Raw genomic sequence first — 22,128 nt, 5'->3', positions numbered from 1 at the left:
AACCTTCAAATACTTGCTTTCTCTATACTATGATTTTTAAAATTGAAATAAATTTCAGCTTATGATGTTCCAGAACATGTTTTAACATCTGTGAATTTTAATTGATATAAATTTCAATTAAAATACCTAAAAAAGTGAAGAAATTATTTTTTACAAGTGGGTTTGCATACCATTTGAAGATTTGATGAATAATTGTTCTGAATATATGAATTATTTTAAAGTAAGTAACCTCTGTAAGTGTTATCATAAATAATTTTCTGGTTCCTCTGATGAAACAGACGGAAGCAAGTAATTTCTAAGAGTTGAAGTGCCACAGAAACATTTTCTAATAATCCAAAATTTTCATAATCATGACTAGTGGCTTTAAATTTTTAATTTCTAACTCTCAAAATGATCTTATATTTAGGTTTCCAGTACCAGTTCCATCTCAGTTCAGTCCGGTTCTTAGAATGAAGACTTACGTCATCGTCGTCAGATTCTTAAAATTAGATAACATTTACACAAGGACTTTAGAAATTTTGGAAGCTACAATATTCTAAAAGATAGTAGAAAAGATTAGTAGACTAGCCCCAGAGTTTGTATATACTCATATGTGGGGATAGAACAACAACATAGCAACAATTAATAGACACCACAGACGGAAGTCACAGTATGCAACCTCAGAAAGCTGTCCCTGTGTCTACCTGTAAAGAACCAACATTATTAGACAGTACACTGACTACTGAATACCATAAGTTATTTTGCCCTTTTCAGAATTATTTAGCAGAAAGGTCTAAAATGCTATGCTGATATTAGGCAGAGGGTATAGATATGAGGCAATGAGACAGACTTACCAGCACTCATATGGAATTTGATGGAAAAGAAATTCATCCATATGGATTAAGTGAATTGTGAAGAAAATACAACTGAATGGGAATGATGAGAATAGTGTTGTTGAGAAGAAAAATTCTGCTCCTATTGGATACAAGTCATTTCCCATGACAGGGAGAAGCATTAAAAGAGAATATTTGTGTCCAGAAAGAACAAGGAAAATTTTTTTTTTTTTTATCTTGACTTGTATACCAGGTCTTCGCCATCCACAAGGCAAATTCCTCAAGATTCTGTTATTTATTGAAGGGCTTAAAAAAATAAGTAAAGTTGAAGTTGGAAATCCAAGCTCAGATACTAGAGTACACAAGCCTAAGGTGTTTTAAAAATATTTCTGCCTTTGGCAAGTTAGGCATTCATTTCAGATTTCTCAGGATTCACTGTCAGTGCTAGGCCATTACCTCATTCATGGACAGCAACTTACCCATCTTGTTTTTCAGACCCTTTGCCTGTGATTCATTCTGAGGACAGTGATACTAGATAACATGTTTCTTGGGCAAGAATTTTGAGCTGATCTTCATTCTGCTAGAATAAAATACAAGTATCAGTCTATTATTTAAGTTCCTTCAAACCTTAGTACTAGCCTGCCTTTCCAGCTTTGCCCCTTAACTGTGTTCTGTTGTGTACTGCATGCCCTATAAAAGCTGATCTATTTCCATTCCGTACGCATGCAGACTTAACCCACTTTCTTAATTTTTGAAGGAAAGGAAGCTAATTATATTGTATAACTGTTATGTCCCCACTCTGTACGAGACTCTTTTGTACATATTATGTGAAGTGGTATTTAAATGAGATAGGTAGGTATTATTGATCTTTAGCTGTATAGAGCTGGGGACCCTGAGGTTTTTAGAGTGTAAATAACTTTCTTCTTATCACGTAGCTAGTAAAAGAGCAGACTCTGGAAACAATTTGCATGAATTAGTGTCCACACCTCTCTCTCGTCAACATACCACTTGACCCATGTTATTTATTCTTTTACAACATGTTCTTTCTACATACTAATATCCACACTCAAATTTTTCTTCCCAACAAAGCTCTTGTTTTCCTGCAGTTTCTTTTGTCTTCACTGAATTATTATAAAAATCTTATATCATAAATATTTATCATAACTATTATTCATGTTCATAACTAGTTTCACTCAATTTTAAAGACTTCGACTACAATAGTAACTACTTGAAAGTGGAAAATATGTCTTTTTAAATTTTGTACTCTCATGGAGGGTACCAAAATTGTATAGGGTAACCCTTAGACAATACTGGAGATAAGTGAATGAATGAGTGAAAGAATGGCTAGCTATTCCCTGTGAATACTCCTAAACTACATACAGTTATTAATAAAGTAATATATAGCAAAATAAGCATTCTAGTGCTCTGCACGACTGTTTGAGTTTGCTGATGATGAATGTGATGACCATGAATTGACCTTTTCTACGGTAGCCGTTATAGAAATCTAAGATACCATTCCATTTCTAAAATATTGGTTAATTTTCAGTGGCTGGTTTCAAATGTCAGATCAGGATTGGATGCCTTCTTGCAGATACTTTATGAGGTACTTCTTTTCGCACTGCTACTTTCTAACCCCTGCACAGTGTGTATCTAGCCACAAAGCCACACACATTCCTTTGACTCATAGCCTCCTGAAGCAAATAAGTTAACAATAGGGGTCTTCTGTGATACCATATATCTTCTTTCAGGGTTCATTTTAACTCATTTTGCCTAAGTCGGTGGTAATATCATTTATTGCTACATATTAAAAACACAAAAGCATAAATAACATTAATTCAGACTTTTTCTGGTTAATGCCTCTAACTGAATGCCCTTGACATCAGGATCAGTGTAGAATATTAAAATAACATTGACATGAATATTTAATATAAGAACTTGCATATAAATCACGGTTTCAAATTTAATATATCTGATGGTAATAATTAAGCTCATTATAAAAAGTAGAGGAGATAAGAAAGAAAAAATGATAAGACAAATGATTTCTATATACGAATTATCCTATATGAGACTAGTAAGTGAAAAATGGAAGATTTAATTAAAGTCACTACTGTATCTTGAGTAAATCATAAGGAACACAATCCAGCCTGCTCCTTGATCAGAGGTATATTTGAGTTTTTTATTAGGTATTAAGGGATGGTTTCCCTAATTTTATTTAGTCATTTGTTGTTACATGCCTTTAGTATAATTGTCATTAATTAACATTATTCTTGCTAATTAGGAAGACAATAGATATCTTCAAGGGAGGTATAGTATCTAGGAAAGTAGAATTGAGTATTAATTCCCCTAATTATACAAAGTAGAAATTCATAAAATTCTAAGTGACTAAATAAGAGTTATTACCAAATTTACTAGATTCTGATATGTTAAGTCAAATTTAGTTTTTTTCAAATAATTGAACATGCCTAGAAACAAGTTATCCTATGCAGAAATGAGAGTAAAGATATGAGTTAGTCTTAGCCCCTCCTGCAAAGGCTATTTAGATTTTGTTATTGCCAGATTAATTCCAAGTAGTTGAGAATAAGTTGTACTCACTTGATTTAAGCAAAAAAAAAAAAGGGGGGGGGTGAGTACCTATTAGAATGTCACTTCATAAAGATTCTGCTAATGGGTTAATCTTACAGTGACAATTCCTATCAGGTTATTCCTGACAGGTTAATCTTACAGTGATAATTCCTATCAGTGATATTCCTATCACTAAGATAATGAGCACCAAATCTGCTGTGTCTACCTGGTAACCTAGACATTAATAGATCCTGAGGCAATAACATGGTAGAAGGAGACTTGGCTGTGAATATAATGAGAACCGGATTCAGATCCCAGCTTGATTACTTCCTAACTTTAGCTTGGCAAATTGTTTATCCTTCTCAAACTTGCCTCCTTATCAGTTAGATATGATAATATCTGTTGGACAAGATTGTCCTGAGGACTACATGAGTTAATGTGGAAAACCAGCAGCACTGTGCCAGGCACGATTCAAAAAAGTAGCCGTTATTCTTATGACCTGATGAATTTCCTTAGCATGTGACTTTCTCTTTTTAACAAGTAACTTTAGAGGGACAATGTTTACTAACAACTGAAATCTATAGCTGAACTAAATACAGATCTTACAGATTAAATGTCTTACAGAAATTGAGTTTCATTTATAAAGAGAAAAAAACAAAATCAATAAATGTTATTTGGAAGTTGATAATTATTCCTTCCCCCCTGGTGGTAGAATCCATAGGCTTGGATGATTTATTCTAGGTCTAGTATGTTTGTGTTTTCACTCTCGATAGCATATTGCAGTGTTCTCTCCAGGATATCCATGCTGGCTGTTGCTGAACTTGTTCTTCCATATCAGTCCTGAGCTGTTACCGACACCTCTGTGCTTCTTTTCCTGTAATTTTGCTAAGATTAATCAGTAAGCTATAAAGTGTTTCTGCCCTAACTACCAGCATCCACTAGGACCTCTTGGTCTCTATTATCTTCTTTAATCCCGATTGCCATTTACTGTTATTATTGCTATCATGGCTACTGTTTGTTATGGAACAAATTTAGGTAGTCCTTGAAGTTCTCTTGCAACTCAATAAGCTACTTTTGGCCTTCTCCTAACTCTTCATGACTACTTTATGTTGAAGGTAGGAGAAGATGTTTCTAGCTCTCTGTGAACTTAAATAGAAAATAATAGCTATTATTCTGCTGACAGAAAAAAAAAAAAAAGAAAGAAAAAGGAAAAGAAAAAGAGAAAGAGAAAAAGAAAAAGAAAAAAAAGATGTTTGGGGTGTTTTTGGTTGGTTTTCCTGCCTTCCTTTCCAAATAACCCCCACAGCTCCCTGCTCCATAAAGGACTAGAAAAAATTAAAGTGACCAGTTACCCTGTAGCTAAAGCTTTTTTTTTACTTTTTCTTTTTTTCTTTTTTTTTCCTAGACTCTTGGCTCTGCCTTTCCTACTCAACAGTCACATTCCCTATTGACAGAATTGATTTGATACTAATGTAATACTAACTGAATTTTTTAAAAGTCCACTAGGCATTGTGATAAGTTCTTTGCCTATACCATATAATTTAGCTATTATACATGCATGTTCATTTCTAAATTAAAAGTATCCTCATCATTTAGGTTAGACTAATATCGTGCATCCAAATCAAATAAGGTTTGGTAGCAACATTAACTTTTGAAATATCTATAAAATCAAGGCAAGGGTATTTAATCTCACCTTTACCTCCCAATAAACTGGCTTCAGTTACTTAAAGAATGGGATTCAGAAGGACTGGGAGTCTTTTTTCGGTCCAGACAGGAAGGAATACAGTAATTTTATCAGTTTCCTGTGGCTGCTAGAACTAGTTAACACACACTTGGTGACTGAAAACAACAGAAAGATGTTATTTTACATTTCTGGAGGCCAGATTTCTGAAATCTAGGTGTTGGTAGGTCGGCATACCCTCTAGAAGTTCTAGAGAAAAACCTGTTCTTTGCCTTCTCTAGCTGCCGGTGGCCACAGCTGAGCCTTGACTTGTGGCTTCATCACTGTAATCTCTGCCTTCTCCTTATGGTGCTTTCTTCTCTGTATCTCTAATCTCCTTCTGCCTCTCTCCTATAAGGATACTTGTAGTGGCATTAAGGCCCACCTGGATAACCTAGGATGATCTCCTCTTGTCAAAATCCCTAACTTAATGGTATCTGTACAGACCGTTTTCCCAAATAAGGTAATATTCACAGGTTCCTAGGATTAGAGTGTGAACATATTTTAGGATTCTTTATCAATGTTTGCCATGGGCAAGGGGAGTGGGTATTGGATTAGCATACATGCCATGTTTTCCATCAGTGACCCAAACTATCATTTTACAAATACATGTTAGGTTATTTGTCCAAGATTACTGCATCAGATCCCAGCAGGAGTCACATGGTATACAAAGTTGGAGTAATGGTACAGAGTTAAGCAAAGGGGTTTTAATAAAGGTATGAGCAGGTTTGAGGAACACCAACAAGGATTGTTGAACTATCTCAAGACTAATAATGGAACTTCTAGGCATGAAAGAACAAAGGGAAGGTTACCCTGATCTGACAGCAACCGTGGCCTTTGAGGACTGCAGGAAAGTGAAGGGTGAAGTTTACTAACCTCATTCTCTTCTCTCATCAATACTCTGCTCTTGCTTTTCATTGGCTGACCCCAAATAAAAGCCAGGAGACAAGGTATCCTGTTGTCATCTATTTGTTCAGTTTCACTGGACACATGAAAAAGTGAAGAAGGAAGGAGAATGAATATGGAGGGGAAAAAAATAGCAGGCCAGTCCCATAAATCATTGGCATCATAGCTGAGAGAAAAGTCTAAATTCCTTTATTATAGAATTATTATAGGATTTATTATCATTTTCAACATGTCAAATTTAATTCAACAAATATTTGTTGAGTACATGCAATGTTAAAGCTCTCCATATGGCACCACAAAAATGCCTAAGATTTTTGCAGGTTATAGCAAAAATAGACTGGAGGTAATGAAAAAAATCAGCATCCTTTTTGTAGTAGTGATGAAAGTCTGAACTAAAGTAGAGGTCAGAATAAAAATGCATAGAACCATATAGATTTGAACTCCATTGGAAAAAACAATTAATTATTGGTAAAATATTTGAAGTGAGTAGATTATAAAACAATGGGAAAAGAATGGCAAACAGGAATCTAAGATTCAAAACCCAAATTAGAAAATATTCTGAAACTTATAAAATTAGCAGTTAGCAGACAAGCTCTTACAGGGAAATTTACTTTGCGCCTTAAATTTAGGGTACAGTAGGATATCTGTGTCAAGATGACTAGGAAGCATTTGAAATGTGGGTTGGTTCCTGGGATGAAGTAGGTTGGGAAGGGAGGAATATAATAAATATAATAAAGATTCTGTTCACTTATTAAGAAAATTATATCACTTTCTTACTATGAGTTATATACTCTGTAAGAATTTGGTAATAGACTAATGAATATGATAAAGTAATATTACTACTTTCAGAGAGATCATCAGCGGTGGCAGACATTTAACAAATAATAAAAATGAAAAAGGAGATACAGATTTATAAAGAGATATTTGTTCCTGCTCAGAGATGACAGTTGAAATTACACGTAAGGAAAAGAAAGCTTAGAGTATGGGCATAGCAAAATTTTTATGTTTGAGATATTTTTGACAGATATCTTTTTATTTTTTTATTTATTTTTTATTTATTTTCAGTGTAACAGTATTCATTGTTTTTGCACCACACCCAGTGCTCCATGCAATCCATGCCCTCTCCAATACCCACCACCTGGTTAACCTCCCACCCCCTCACCCCTTCAAACCCTGAGATTGTTTTTCAGAGTCCATAGTCTCTCATGGTTCACCTCCCCTTCCAATTTCCCCCAACTCCCTTCTCCTCTCCATCTCCCCTTGTCCTCCATGTTATTTGTTATGCTCCACAAATAAGTGAAACTATATGAAAATTGACTCTCTCTGCTTGACTTATTTCACTCAGCATAATCTCTTCCAGTCCTGTTCTGGACAGATATCTTACACAGATATTTTGGATATGACTACAGTGGATTTTGTTTTCTAGCCTATAAATAGCATTGCTACTTTTAGAGCTTCAGACTAAATCAAATCATGAAAAACCACACACCTTTACAGTGGACTCCATATATTTTTGATAACTGTGTCAAATTTCTTAAAATTGTAAAAATAGATAAATGCAAGATATTACAGATGAAAGGAAAGAATATTAGGGACAAAGTCATGGTAGCATTTCCACATTGAGGGTATGGAAGGAAAAAGCTAAAAGCAGGTACCAGTAATTGTAATGAAAGTTCTCAGAGAGACTGAAGATTTAAGATAGAATAAAATATTAACATCAGCCACAGAAAGGATTTTCAAAAGGTAGCATGGTCAATGACATAAAACAGTGCAGAAAGTGGGTTAAAAGAAATGTACAAACTCAGGAAAATGTAAAAATGGGAGACTGGTAAAAAGGAGGTTAGTGGTGCTTTTTTCAAGAGTGATTTGAACAGTTAGAATGCATTAAGTTGCAGAAAAACTAGAGTTTTAGAGAATGAAGGACTATAAAATGAAGAAATATCAATTTACTAAATTGGTAAATATTGCCAAAGAAACGAAATGGAAAATATTTAGGGAACTTTCATTTTTAGAATATAGGATATCTAAGTATTCTTACAGATAGAGTGAAGGTACCACTATGAGGTGAAGATGAAGTTGTATTAGAGATAAACAATGGCAAAATCATTCACAGGAACAAAATGAGAGGATGTCAAGAGTATATTAAACAGAGTATATATTGTGAAGGGCAGAAGGTTTTTCTTGTTATTTGTGGGTTGTTTTTTTTTTTTTCCTACTCAGAGATACACATCATAATAAATGTAATAGAGTCAATAAGAAATTAAAAAGATAACCAAGGGCTATTTTGGGAGGATCAGATCAGGAGATTTAGGACAAAGCTCCATGAATTGATTCCTTTCCCAAACAATACTTGAAAGTTTGAAGAAAATTAAGATGTTGGGAGTTGCCTCTGGCCAAGGAGTAGCACAATGGGAATATCAAGGGGACAAAATTATATGATGACGGTACATGCTTTACTGCAATAGTCAACAGTGCAGTTCAGGCTGAGAGAGAAGTAAATGAAGCATAACTGAAAGCAGGCATTAAAAAAATGATGAAAGAATCCAGTCTTCTTCCCTCTACTGCAAAATCTTTCCTGATCTGGCTTCCACTTGCATTTCCAGTCTCATCTCATTGCCATCAGAGCTTTTGCCAAATTCCAGACACTTGAGTCTTAGCAGATCTTCCCAAATTCATCTAGCTCTTTCACTCTTTTCTTCTATGTGTCTGTGTGGCCTCTTATCATTCAGATCTCAGGACACAGTTCCTGACCACCTTTATTTAAAGTTGCTCTGTAGCCACCATTTTAATATTACAATATCCTATTTATTTTGTCCATAACCTTTAATATGACTTAATATTACTTCCATATCTGTTTTATATTTGTTTCTCCTGTATATTGGTTGCCTCTCCCAGTAGAGTGAAAGCTTCATGACAATAGAGATGGCATGATAGACCCAACTTCAGTACCAGTGGCAAGCACGTGGCAGGTCCACAATACTTTTAAGTGAAGAAATGCGTAACAGAAGGGTAGGAAAACATAAAGATGAAGGGATAATCAGTTCACCCAGGGGTAAGGGAATGTAGAAAACCCAGCCAGAAAGCAGAAATCTACATAGAGAAGAATTACTCATGAAGTTCTTCATTGTGCAGCACAGTTAGTAGTGTCTGAACCTGATATCCAGCTTCTGAGTGGGTGAATGGTGGAGAATGGGGATGGAAAACTTTCAACACCGAAAGTTAGAAGGATCCTAATCTTGAATGTTCATGCCCACCCACAGGATGCAGAGATTAGAAAAGAATGCTGAGCCCAGCCAGCAATGTGGACAGACTTAAACTTTATGGCATATCCATTGAGTCTGTCTAGTTGCTGTTCACCTACTCACACAAGTAAATTATTATTTATTCTAGATGTGAGGAAACAGATGCAGATTTTATTTATTTTATTATCTAGATACCATCTGCAGCAAAACATGTTTGTAAAACATTATTATGGACCAATAATTTTATTTCATCTTTCATCACTGCTGTCAGCATTATCGCCTTTGTTTTCTTCATCCCCATCACCCTCGCTATCTATAGCGGAGGCATTTGTGCCCAGCATTCACAAATCTGCTGACTGTTGCATTAAACACAGTTTTATGTCTACATTAATTGTCTATTTTTTCTTTTCCTCTCTCCCCCTTTTTATATGCCTTATCCGTGATGCAATGAGATTTTACCCATTTTCAGCTGGAGGGTATTGAAGTAATGGTCCATAGACATAATGAAACTGTGAAAGTTTGGCTGAAGTTAACATTTTTAAGAAACAAAAGAGCCCATAAGTTTTCACTGGCCATATGCTTTTTTTCTTTTTTACTTTTTGTGAAACCACTAACCAGCATGAGTGAGAAAAGAAGTTTAAGTGGCAAGGTATAAACATCTGAAGGCTGGGCAAAATGATACCTTAATGTGACAAATGGTATTGCTTATTTTTATTTTGTACAGAAATACCTTCCCTTCAGACACAAATGGAGACACAAACAGCATAGGCGAGAGAATAATGGCACACATGCTTCAGAGCTTTTTGTCTATGCCCTGCTCGCCCCTTGATAGTTAAAAAAAAAGGTGTCCTTATTCAAACCAGACTCATTGTAAAGAAAAATGTTCTTGCTTTAGAGTTTTCAGTGTAGCACCTGTTAACATCCTTCCCCTCTGTCCAATGAGAAAACTCTTTAATTCACCTACAAGAAAAAATTTTACAAAGCAAAAGGGAAAACAAAGACAGAAACTAATTTTATTTCTGAAAAAAAAAAAAAAAAGATAATGCACCTGTCAACTTGTATTTATTCCAGTGGCCTTCGGTGACATTTTCTAGTGACAGCAGCAAAGATTCCAAAATTGCTTCCACAGGCCCCACACAGCGATAGGTAACAGGGGACATTATTAACTTCAACACAGAGCAATTTATTGAAATCCAACACTCCATTATTAAAATATTGGAATTTTTTTCCCTTTCCATCCCACTCATCACTCTAAATGAATCCACGTTCTCTTTTCTTTATCTCTTTCCCTATCCCCCAAAAAAGCCATCTGCGATTTCCTTTATGAAAAAAATAAAACCTACAATTAGTGTCTTGTTCATCTTTTCTTTTTCAAAAAAAGAGAACTATTATGCAAATACTCTGCAATTTGGTTTCAAATACCCTTTGTAGTGTGATGAGCAATTTTTCTTAATACAACCCCAGCTTTTTTGCCAGGACTGACTAATAGATTTTTTCAAAGAGAACTTTCATGTGACTTTTTTACACTCTTCTGATGTAAACTTTTCACAGGCATATTTAGAATGGAATTATCATTACTCCTTGAGTTGTAAAAGAAAAAAAAATTGTTTAGGTATTTCACCCTGAAAATGAAGCCTGAAATAACCCCTAAATCTTTCTTTTACCTTAAATTCCATCACCTTCTTTCCCAAGAAATGGTCTGTACCAAGGAATACTCTCAGGAAATCAGAGATACATGTTTTCTTTGGCTTTTTCGGAAAGCATATTATAAGTGATGGCAATTTATCTTTTAATGCAAATTTATTGTTTAATTTTAGTTGCTCCTCAGGAAATATAGTACAATTTGACCCAATTCTTCAGGTGTTTGGAGGTGTCTTCTTGTTAACCAGATAAGCATCTACAGTGCGAAGTACTGATGGAACTGAAATTTATTAAGTATAGTATCATAAGAAGAAGCAACTGCACTAAGAATCAGAAAACTTGAACCTTAAACCTGATCCTGGTACTTATCAAATATAACCTGGGCAGTAAGCCCACCCAGCTTTGGTTTTCTCCTTTCACAGATGAGAATTACTACGTCCTTTGACTGCTTCTAGTGTTACAGTGGGGATCAAACCACAACTGCAAGTTACTATGTTTGCAGTGGATTATAGATACATCTTAAGGCAATGTTCCAGAGGTCTGCAATTTTCATATTTCCTACAGTAGCTTCATCTGGAGAGCTTGCTACAAATGCAGATTCCTGATCTATTTCTAGCCCTGATTATCTGGGAGTGGGGCCAGGATAGCTACCTGTAATGATAATCCTGGGTGATGGTTATGCTCATAAAAGACTGAGAGCCACTAGAAGAGAAACAGAAAAAATGAAATCATTATAAATTTAACTTAATTAGATAATATCTAATTTGGTACTTAATTAAATTAGATATTTAATTTGATTACATGTTTTGCTTATCTGTTGGTGTGTATGTGTGCATATCATAATTTAGTGAAGGAACCTTCTGGTTTATACTTTTAATATTAATGTTAATAATTAATTAATAACAATACAGTATTACTTGGCTAACATAACTATCTGTACTCTCCTTATAACTACATGGATTTGCCTTATTTCAAATGTTTACTAAAATATTAAGTAAGTAAAACCAAAATGTTTCGACCTTTTAGATCCAAATGGAGCCGTATTCATAGTAATTACTCAAATTTCTGGCCTGGCTGATTATGCGGAAACTCCAACCCCTAAAGGAGTCCCCCCATATAGTTCGGGCACTTCCTGGGTGCCTCATATGTACCTATAAACCAATGTCTCAGTCACAGTCTTCCTGTGATATTTGCAGTGTCCTTCCTTATCAGCCTGGCCCCCATGTGGAGATTCTCTCCTCATTGAGCCAGAAAGGCCCTCCGCCTAGCACTGTGAATTGGTACCACCACTGCCAGCACCTGCGGACACCAGTGTCCTTGCCAGAGGTGATGCTCTTCAGTGCTCCCTGGGCTGCCCTTGCTGTGGTGGGCTGAGCAAGGAAGCATAGACACTGGTATTTTACCCCCTTCTATGACTCCGGCTCCCTGGGGCCACTGAGGAAGGAAGGGGGAATTGTAGCATCTACTTGAAAGCCATCTGGAAAACAACAATTTCAACTTCTGCTCACAGAGGCTCAAGAACAGTCTTTTGAATTGGGCCGACACCTTTTTACCAGCTTTTTGTTTCTGTTTGACCTTATCTCCCTTCTTTCTCAAAGATACTTGCCCATTTTGCCCCACTCGTCCTCGCTCAAAAAAGTAAAAGGTTATACCTCACCTAAGATGCTGGCTGGATCCAGTCAATCGGTATACTCCATCAGACATGCACCATAATTGTCAATAATCTTTAGACTCAGCTGAAATCAACACCACTAAAACAGTAGGGGAGATTAAGAGTTCATAATGTCCTCTCAAATAGCTCTAAGGTAATAATAATAAAAATCAAGTACTTCTATAAGGCAAATAATAAAAGACAGAAGTCCAGAGTGACTGTCCATTCCTTTTCCTGCTTGTTTTCCACTGCCCAAAGTAATCACTTACAACTTCTCAGCAATTTATTTTTTTCATATAATTCTGTTTCTAAATATTATGCTTACATTGTCAACTCTTGATTTTTCCATTTGATGCATCATATACTAACTTGTCACCAGGTAAGTTAGTGACAGGAGCAACGGGAATGTACCTTTCACCTTCTTCCCATCACCCCCTTGCAGAATTATAGTATACCTCCCTTCCCTTCATTTTCCAGGATAGTAGTATGGTGTTTGTATGTTTAAACATTCTGTATTTATGTCCTTACGCTTATGTAACTATTCCCAGTAATGCTTTATAATGAATACATGATTTTCTTTTCTTGTGTATGTCTTGTACTGCACATCAAATCAATTTCTTCATTTTACTTTTGCTTAGGTTTCTGTGCATCCATCCTAATTTGACCTTCAACTTGTGCCAAATATACATGTATTTAAAATGCATTTTAAACTCATTGGGTATTCTATCTTCTCCATCTTCTTGGATTACATTTTCCAGATCACTGTGTCTCACTCCATTCTGGACTGACTGCTGTCTTGGTCTCTTATACAGTTCTTATCCTGGAATATCCCTTCACTGTCATTTTTTGTTTCTTCAATTAAATGTCCTCTTTTAATGGCTCCCTCTATATAATGAACACATCTAACAGAGAAAGGAAGTACGTGAGATAAGTTTGTAGTTTTTTAAAGGTTTATTTATTGGGGGGGGAGCATATATGGGGGGAGGGCAGAGGGAGAGAATCTCAAGCAGACTCTCTGCTGAGCCCAGTGCCCAACACCAGGCTTGATCTCATGACCCTGTCATCATGACCTGAGCTGAAACCAGTCATCCAACACTCAACTGAATGAGACACCCAGACTTAGCCCCCTGAGATAAGTTTAATAACAGACATACCTGAACATATCTGTATATCCACCCACTTAATTGAAATTTTGCTGGATTTGTAATTTGAGGTTTAAACAGTTTTAAGCTTCAGAATTTTGAAGTCACAGCTCCATTTAGGAGAAGGAACTGGAAGGTGGCCCCAATTTTCTCCACATATAAATTCACATAATCCTGCTATTTTCATCAGAGTACTTCTCTTTCCATTTTTGCCTACTATCTGTAATCCACAGTCCTTTTGACAGAGGGGCGGAGATCTGTACTCTTAGGTGCCTCCTAAATATGCTTTGAAATGATCCTGCTGATGTCAGTTTCTCCCTCTGTTCCATTTGGAGAGATTTGTGGTACTAACACTACCTGTGCCTTTGGTGGTGTACACATGTGGTCTGAATTGGATTTCTTCTCAGTTTCCCTCCCTGCTGCATTAGGGTTGAGGTGTCTTACGTATGCTGAATTGATTACGACTAGTAAGCCACATCCTACTCCTGTTATTCTATCTTCATTGCCTCCTCTCTATGACTGTTCGTGTCTTCCTCTTTATTGATTCCTTTATTGCTAGTATAGTGGAATTGAGAGGAAATGGAAATAAATTTGTATATTCAATTTGCCATGACATCTTAAACAAAAGGTCAATATAGCTTTCTCTCCTCAAGTTTTTTTGTTTTGTTTTGTTTTGAAAAATTTTAAAGTTACAGAAAATATTCGAAAATGCTACAATAAATAATAATCCTCATGGCTTCAGTGTAAACTGATTGATAATAAATTGCCATATATGTGCCACCCCCTGTGTGTGTGTGTATGTGTGTGTGTGTGTGTGTGTGTGTAAGGTCCTGTTTCAAATTGTAGTAAAGATACTTAAAATACCTTTTAACTGGAGGCTAACTTTAGGATGCACTACTTAACTATCATATGTCCAATTTTATCTTCATTGAACCAAAGTGACATGATTATGATAAAGAAATTAGAGCTGTTTTCTCACTTTATGAAATAATAAAGTTGGAGTAGACAATTTTTTATAGTCTTACTTAGCTTTCAAATTTTATGATTCTATGAATAATACATCACTTATAATTTTAGAAATGAAATAAATTTGAATAAAGATAAAGTTAGGGAATAAAATGTCTTATTAAAAGGCTTATTTTTCTGCATAAATTCACAATGGCATATTGCTTATAATTGTTTAAGTTTTGATATTTATAATTTATAAATTATATCTGTGTATGCTCTCTAAATCCATACTAATAATGGATGAATTAACTTTGGGTCACCTTTTACAACATTCAAATAACTGCATTTGTATAGATTATTGTATTCTAGAACTAAAGACCAAAAATTAAAAATCCACAGTATAAGCTAGGTTTCAGTATCAACTAATTTAGCAGTAAATAAAATCAAATACTGTGCATCTTGCAAAAGAGAAAACACTAACATTAATATTATATGCATTTAATTCTATGACATTTTCCATTTTAACAAAAGTGTCATCTTTATTTTTCACTTAATTTTACTTGAGTTAAATCACTTTAAGAATATAATAGCTGCATTAATGTCTTTTCATTTTTAATTGATTCCATTGAATGAGAGTACATTTTCAAAATTATGATCAGCACCATTAATATAGAGCTACAAGGAAATTTGAGTTGAAATGATGGTGTTATTTATTAATTTTTTTTATAGGAAGCTTTGATCATGGCAAGTATGGACCATCCACACTTAGTCCGGTTATTGGGTGTGTGTCTGAGCCCAACCATTCAGCTGGTTACACAGCTTATGCCCCATGGATGCCTGTTGGATTATGTCCATGAACACAAGGATAACATTGGATCCCAGCTGCTGCTTAACTGGTGTGTCCAGATAGCTAAGGTAAGTGTCTAACACTTCCCATGGAGATAACTCCCCTAACTTGCTTTCTCCTATTCTAGGGTAGTATGGATACTGAAAATATGTTTAGTCTTTCAATAGATTTAAGTAAAATAAATTGCTTTTGCCATATTGGAAGATATAGGGAAGTATTTGCATTCAAAGCACAGATGAAGCACATATTATACATCTTTGGATTACTTTACTGCCAACTGTGGTATATGGACCAGATGCAAAAACAAATAGCTTACTGGTCAGGAGAAAAAAAAGAAAAAGTTATACCAAATTTGTTTGGTTTTTGTTTTCTTTTTAAATATAATTTAAATAACAAAATCCAAGAAAACAAAGATTGAATGTCTGAATTGTTCCATTTTTAGATGATTTTATTAAGATAGTGGGTACATTCAGTTCTCAGTATTACAGATCAACAAGTTTTAAATATTTTCCTAGACATTTTGATAATTCTCAATTAGTCTTTAATGGTTGGGGGGTTGGGTTCATGCAAGGCATGGCATGTAACGTACATAACGGAAGTGCCATGGATCTCAGCACCTGGGGTGATAGGGACGGCCATCTGTGATGAGCTGGAGAACACCTACTGCCCTCTGTAGGACTGCATTTTTTTCCCACCAAAGTCATGAGGTCTTCCAATTTTTCAGAGGGGCCAGAATTCTGGATTTTTTTTTTTAATGTGACTTCTCCAAATTTAAAACTTGGCTCAAACTTTTGAATTGTTCTGGAAGCCAAATAAAGCATTTATGTCCTGAAGTCCACCAGTGTGAAACTTCTGTTGTAGACTTTTTATATCCAAAGAACTCATTTATGTGTTTATCTCATATTTATTGATTATCTATACCTAGAGTATTTCTTGAAAATTTTCTCCTAGATAAATAGTTCTGAGATGAGTTTTAATTCTCTGTTTCAACTTTTATTTACATCAAATTTGACTTAATTTCAAAAACCGATTTATATATCTAAACTTCAGTGAATTGTAAGGTGAGCTAAACAGGCAATAGAAATTTTCAAATCATCCTAACACTATAGACGAAAACAAAAGTAAGGTTCAAATTTCTTTGCTGTTCTCTGTTTCCTGCAGTGTTCTTCATAATTTAGGTTTTTTCCTTAGGGATTCATGACATTAATATATCATTTATGCAAGACTGTACACTCTAATAATAGAAACTACTTTGAGTTCCCAGAATAATCACACTGTTTTAAACCATTTTGCCTTTGTGACTGCCAGCTTTTCTGCTTAGAAATCTTTCCTCATAGCTTCTTGATCACATAACATGATCTTTTCCATCTATCAACACTGATTGGGCTTCCTTCCCTTATAGAACCTTCCCTACTCAACATTTTTCTCCAAACAGAGGCAACTTCTTCTGATTCTATATTGGTTTTAGTCACTAATATCCTAAACACATTTTTATTATTTAAATGTTATACTGAGTGTTTATAAAACTATCTGACTGTATGGAAAGTTTACTTAGTCATTAATCTTTTAATAAAAATCTGTAGACACTTCTCATTTGTCAGGTACTATGCTGCCTGAAGTGTTTAGGGCAAATAACAGGGACATGGGCATGGTTGTCTTTGTATACCCTAATGGCATGAATAGTCAATAGAGGAAACAATTAAGTATAGGAGTATACTTAATACTTTGGTTCAGATTTTGAAGAAAAATATTTATAGCAGAGACTTAACGCAGACACTATTAAGTCCTGGGAGAAGAGTTTGCTTATGGGAAGAAAATTTAGGCAGAGGAAAGATTCCACCAGAACCCTCTGGATATGGTGACCATGTAATTTATCATCCAACTGGGACAATTTTAGGAGTGAAAGAAGGCTCTTTCACTAGTTACACCAAGACAACAGGCACACAAATGTCCTAAACAGAGAAAGATGTGTGGGGGCCCTGTCTCATATGACAAGTTTGGATTTTATTATAAATATAGTAGGTGTCGAAGTATTTTATGTTCTAATGAGATCATGCCCATTTGTGTGCAGAGATGAGAGCAAGGCAATCCAAGAATGGAAATGCAAATACCAGTAAGAAGTCTGGATGTAATGAAAACAGGAGAAGTAAATATGATTAGGATATATTATTGAGATAAATATAGGCATTTGTAATACTGATCAATTGTGGGGGAGTGAGGTGGTGCTGTTTCCTGAGCTGGTGAATACTGAGGGATTATAGAATAAAATTTGAGAGTTCAGTTCCAGACATAGCAAATTGCAAAGGTTTATCAAACATGACACTGAGGCTTTCAATTAGGTAGTTGAATTTGGTTGGGACTCTTAATGTAGACTGAAGAGTTACATGTATTTAAATACATGGGAAAAGTTCTGATTACCTAGCTATTGACTCAGTCTGACTCATATTTCTTCCTAGCACCAGAAATTGGCATAGTAGCCATTCAGTAAACATTTAATAAATATTTTAACTCATATAAAAAATGAAAATATCTGCACATAAGGAGGGAACCCATCCTTTGTCTTTTTTCCTACTTCAGGGGCAGAACTGTGTGGTGGAAACAGCATTAGGGTCAGAAGGACCTACAGTAATATGATGGTGATCACTTAAGTTTTGTGAGTTGAGTAAGTTAGCCTTTTTGGAATTTTGTTTCTCAGTGTATTAAGAGTTCATAATCACTACTTTTTTTTTTTTTTTCGTATTTGCAAAATGAAAATAATGGTATCCACCTCTGGTAGGCTGAAATTCCCTGCCCCCAAAGACGTTAAGTGTCATCCCCAGCATCTGTGAGTAAGTTACTATAAATGTTAAAAGGGAATGTGTGAATGTTACTAAGTTAAGAACCTTGAGATGAGATTACCCGGGATCATCCAAATGGGCCCAATGTAATCTAAGAATCCTTATAAATGGGAGTAAGTGAAGATAAAAAGATGGGAATGATGTGCTTTGAAGATGGAGAAAGGGGCCACAAGCCAGAAAATAGAGTCTACCCCTAGAAATAAAATAGTTTCTCCCTATAAGGTCCAGGCCTGATACACCTTGATTTTTTATTCCAATTTATAAACCAATTCAGGACTTCTGACGTCCACAGCTATAAGAAAATAAATGTGTATTGTTTTAAGCCATTAAATTTGTGGTAATTAGATACAGCCATAAAAAACTAATATACTTCCTCATAGTGGTTTGCAAAGATTAAATACAACAGCCCAATGCAAGTTTCTGGCTCAGCTCCTAGAACTTTCATCCTAGAATAAAGGAGAGTGTTTAAAAACACTCTTTTATTAGCTGTAGGTTGAAAGCCTCAAAACAGAATTTTTTTTAAAGATCTTACTTATTTATTTGACAGAGAGAGATCACAAGTAGGCAGAGAGGCAGGCAGGAAGTGGGGGGGGCGGGGAGGCTCCCCACTGAGCAGAGAGCTGGATGCGGGGCTCCATCCCAGGACCCTGAGATCATGACCCAGGCCGAAGGCAGAGACCCAACCCGTTGAGCCACCCAGGCACCCCAACAGAGAACTATTTTTAAAATGTCTGCAAAATATAAGTAAGATGGTCTTAGTAAACACAAGTACTTTACACTATTCTGTAACTTAGATAAACTTTTTCTTTGTTTTCAATTCTCTCCAAGAAAGGCTCATGAAAGTAAGCATCATAATTGCTCCAAGACCCACTTTGCTTTTGCTACATCCTTTCTTTCACTGATAAAGCTGGAAGGATTGGGGATGATACTGTCAAATGACTGACGTATGTTTGAGTTATAACATTCCTATGGAAAATACAACAATAGATAGGACAATAATAATTATAGCTAACATCAAGCAGCTCTTACTCTTTGTAAATTATTACTGTGCATATTTTATTCATTAATTAATTTGTCTCATTACAAACCTGTGAGGTGCCATTATTATTTTCTTTTCACAGATAAAATCATAGAGAATGTAAGTTATTTGATTAAATTCACAAAGCTAGTAAATAAATAGTAGAACCACTAATTTATATTTTTATATATAAGGAGAAAATATTTTTTTTCAAATTTCACCCATATTCCCAGTTTTCTTTCCATTCTTCCAATGGCACATCATTCTACAAAATTTTATATCATAGAAAACACAAATTTAAACACTAAAATGGTTTTCTTCTTATAGGCAGCCATATTCACTCTGCATACACTGTATTTGGAACTTAATTTAATCTGGTAAGCAGAGCAGAATATACTATTATTTAATGCTCATGCAATGCAATATGCCTTCCTGGTGCTTTATGAATCCATAATAGAAGATAATGATGAGAATTCCTTTTTTTGTAGCTATTGCTAGCAAGTTGGGAAAGCAGTCTTATGATAGCTTAACAGACTCTGAAAAGTGTACCTGAGTTTAGAGTGAAGAAACTTCGTGGTGAATAGCACCAATAATGACTGAGTACACGTAGATAAAGTATGTCTTACACACCTGAGTAAATGTAGATAAAGCACGTCTCACCCACCTGACCTCTTCTTGGTGCTTTATGTACATTGTGTTAGTTAATCTTTACTGAAACTTTAGCAGATAGGGCCCATTGTTCTCCCAGTTCATAAATGAGGAAAACAGGGTAAGTTATGTCCTAAGGGACAACATGACTGGGATGCCTGAATTCTCTCCAAACACATACACACCACAGCAGCTGAAAGCCCCTTGCTCTCTTCAACAGCACTTCTGAATATGAGGAGTGGTGAGAAGCATGGTGTCTGTAGTTGTGTCTCATCATTAACCCCATAAAAGAAATGATCTTACCATGAATAATACTTCCCATTGTCTTCATGAGAATTTTTTTATTGCCTTACCATCAGAATCTATGTTATCTTTTCAGGAGAAAGTACTGGAGAGCCATTCAATATTGAAGGATTTTTTTTGAACTAAGTTTTACTTGTAAAATATTATGACAAAGCAAGCTCAAAGCTGTTCTGTGAACAATTATGCAGTATGAATACTGATCACAAGTGGCGCTATACATTAGAAATTTAAAATGTGTGGCTTGGCTCGCTCTAGTCTGTGTTAAGCATACAGCCTCTACAACCAGTTTGAATGGGTTCTAATCCTGGATCCACCACTTATCAGCTGTGTGTCCTCAGACAAGTTAGTTAATCTCTCTTTTTTTTTTTTTTTTTAAGATTTTGTTTATTTATTTGACAAGACAGAGATCACAGGTAGGCAGAGAGGCAGGCAGAGAGAGAAGGGGGAAGCAGGCTCCCTGCTGAGCAGAGAGGCCGATGTGGGGCTCCATCCAAGGACCCTGGGATCATGACCTGAGCTGAAGGCAGAGGCTTTAACCCCCTGAACCACACAGGTGCCCCAAGTTAGTTAATCTCTTGAGTGCTCTGAAATGGGAATAATAATAGTACTTATTTCATGGAGTAATTATGAGAATAAGGTAATATTTGTAATGTGCTAAAAACTCTGCTTAGCATAGAATAAAAATGTATACTATGTGCTATTTTGGGTATATCTGAGATGAAAGCAACAGACAAAGAACACCCTTATAATGTCATTTAAAAATACTCAATTTTAAATTTTGGCTGTGAAAGGCATAGAATTTGTTCTTAGACCATGCTAGGGATAAGAGGAGATAATCTCATGTGTAATATTCAATATTTCTGATCTTTGGAAAAAAGGCCATGAGTCCCCCATCCTCATGTGTTTTTCTGCACAGGTTCCTAAGATGTGTCCTATGTTTGCTATTATTATGGTCTCTAATTTTCATGTCAGTAAATTGGATTTCTAGTAATATTGAAACCATGTGAAACCACCAATGAACTGGCAAATAGCTGAGGTCTGGGGTAATGCTTTGAATAAAATAATCCATTACTGAAGAGGAACAAAAAGAAAATTCTAACCTTTCAATCTCCAGCTAGAAAAGGTTAATATTGGTCTGACTTCCTATTTACCACACAAATTTTAGCTCCTGACTGCTTTTTAAGGAAAAGCTTATTTGAAACATTTTTGTTGGTGTTATTACTGTACTGTTAAAGCCTAAATACTTCGTATAGGCTACTATTATTTTTCAAAATCTTGAAACCTTTCTCAGAGCTTTGTCAGTGCATTTTACTTCAATGTCAGATTTTCTTCTCTAACTCTAATTTTCAGTTTAATTCAAATGTAAGGTTCCAAGGGCTTTCTTTTTCAGTGGTTTATCCTTGAAACTAGTTAAAGAGATGATTCTAAAAACACGTGTCAGTGATCCACTATAGATTTTAAGATCATTCATTGTCTGATTAAGTCATAAATTGAACTATCATTAAAATTATTCTGAAAAGAAATGGAAATAAAAGTCACTCAATATTTTAAAGACTAAAAATTGACCTAATACATGTAAACAAAATAATTTAGATTCTGCCTCAGAATAAGGCTCCGACTTTTATTCTTTACAAATAGATTGGTTCCAACATTTGTATTTTCTTTTTTTTTTAAAGATTTTATTTATTTATTTGACAGAGGGAGATCACACGTAGGCAGAGAGGCAGGCAGAGAGAGAGAGGAGGAAGCAGGCCCCCTGCTGAGCAGAGAGCCTGATGCGGGACTCCATCCCAGGACCCTGAGATCATGACCTAAGCCGAAGGCAGCGGCTTAACCCACTGAGCCACCCAG

The 22,128-nt window shown here is 35.4% G+C and overlaps 1 protein-coding gene across 1 annotated transcript in view; it reads left to right on the top strand.

Annotated features, from left to right (window-relative positions):
• ERBB4 (erb-b2 receptor tyrosine kinase 4) overlaps window positions 1–22,128 on the top strand; it is a 1,176,406-nt gene that overhangs the window by 997,351 nt on the left and 156,927 nt on the right. Inside the window, exon 19 of the mRNA XM_059395472.1 lies at window positions 15,354–15,539. Within this exon, the coding sequence (XP_059251455.1) occupies window positions 15,354–15,539 (186 nt within the window). The remainder of the gene's footprint in view (window positions 1–15,353; window positions 15,540–22,128) is intronic.

Source organism: Mustela nigripes, chromosome 3 (assembly GCF_022355385.1).
Source record: "Mustela nigripes isolate SB6536 chromosome 3, MUSNIG.SB6536, whole genome shotgun sequence".
Lineage (NCBI taxonomy): Eukaryota > Metazoa > Chordata > Mammalia > Carnivora > Mustelidae > Mustela > Mustela nigripes.
Note: the sequence above shows the minus strand (reverse complement) of the source record. Positions and strands in the feature narration are given on the sequence as shown.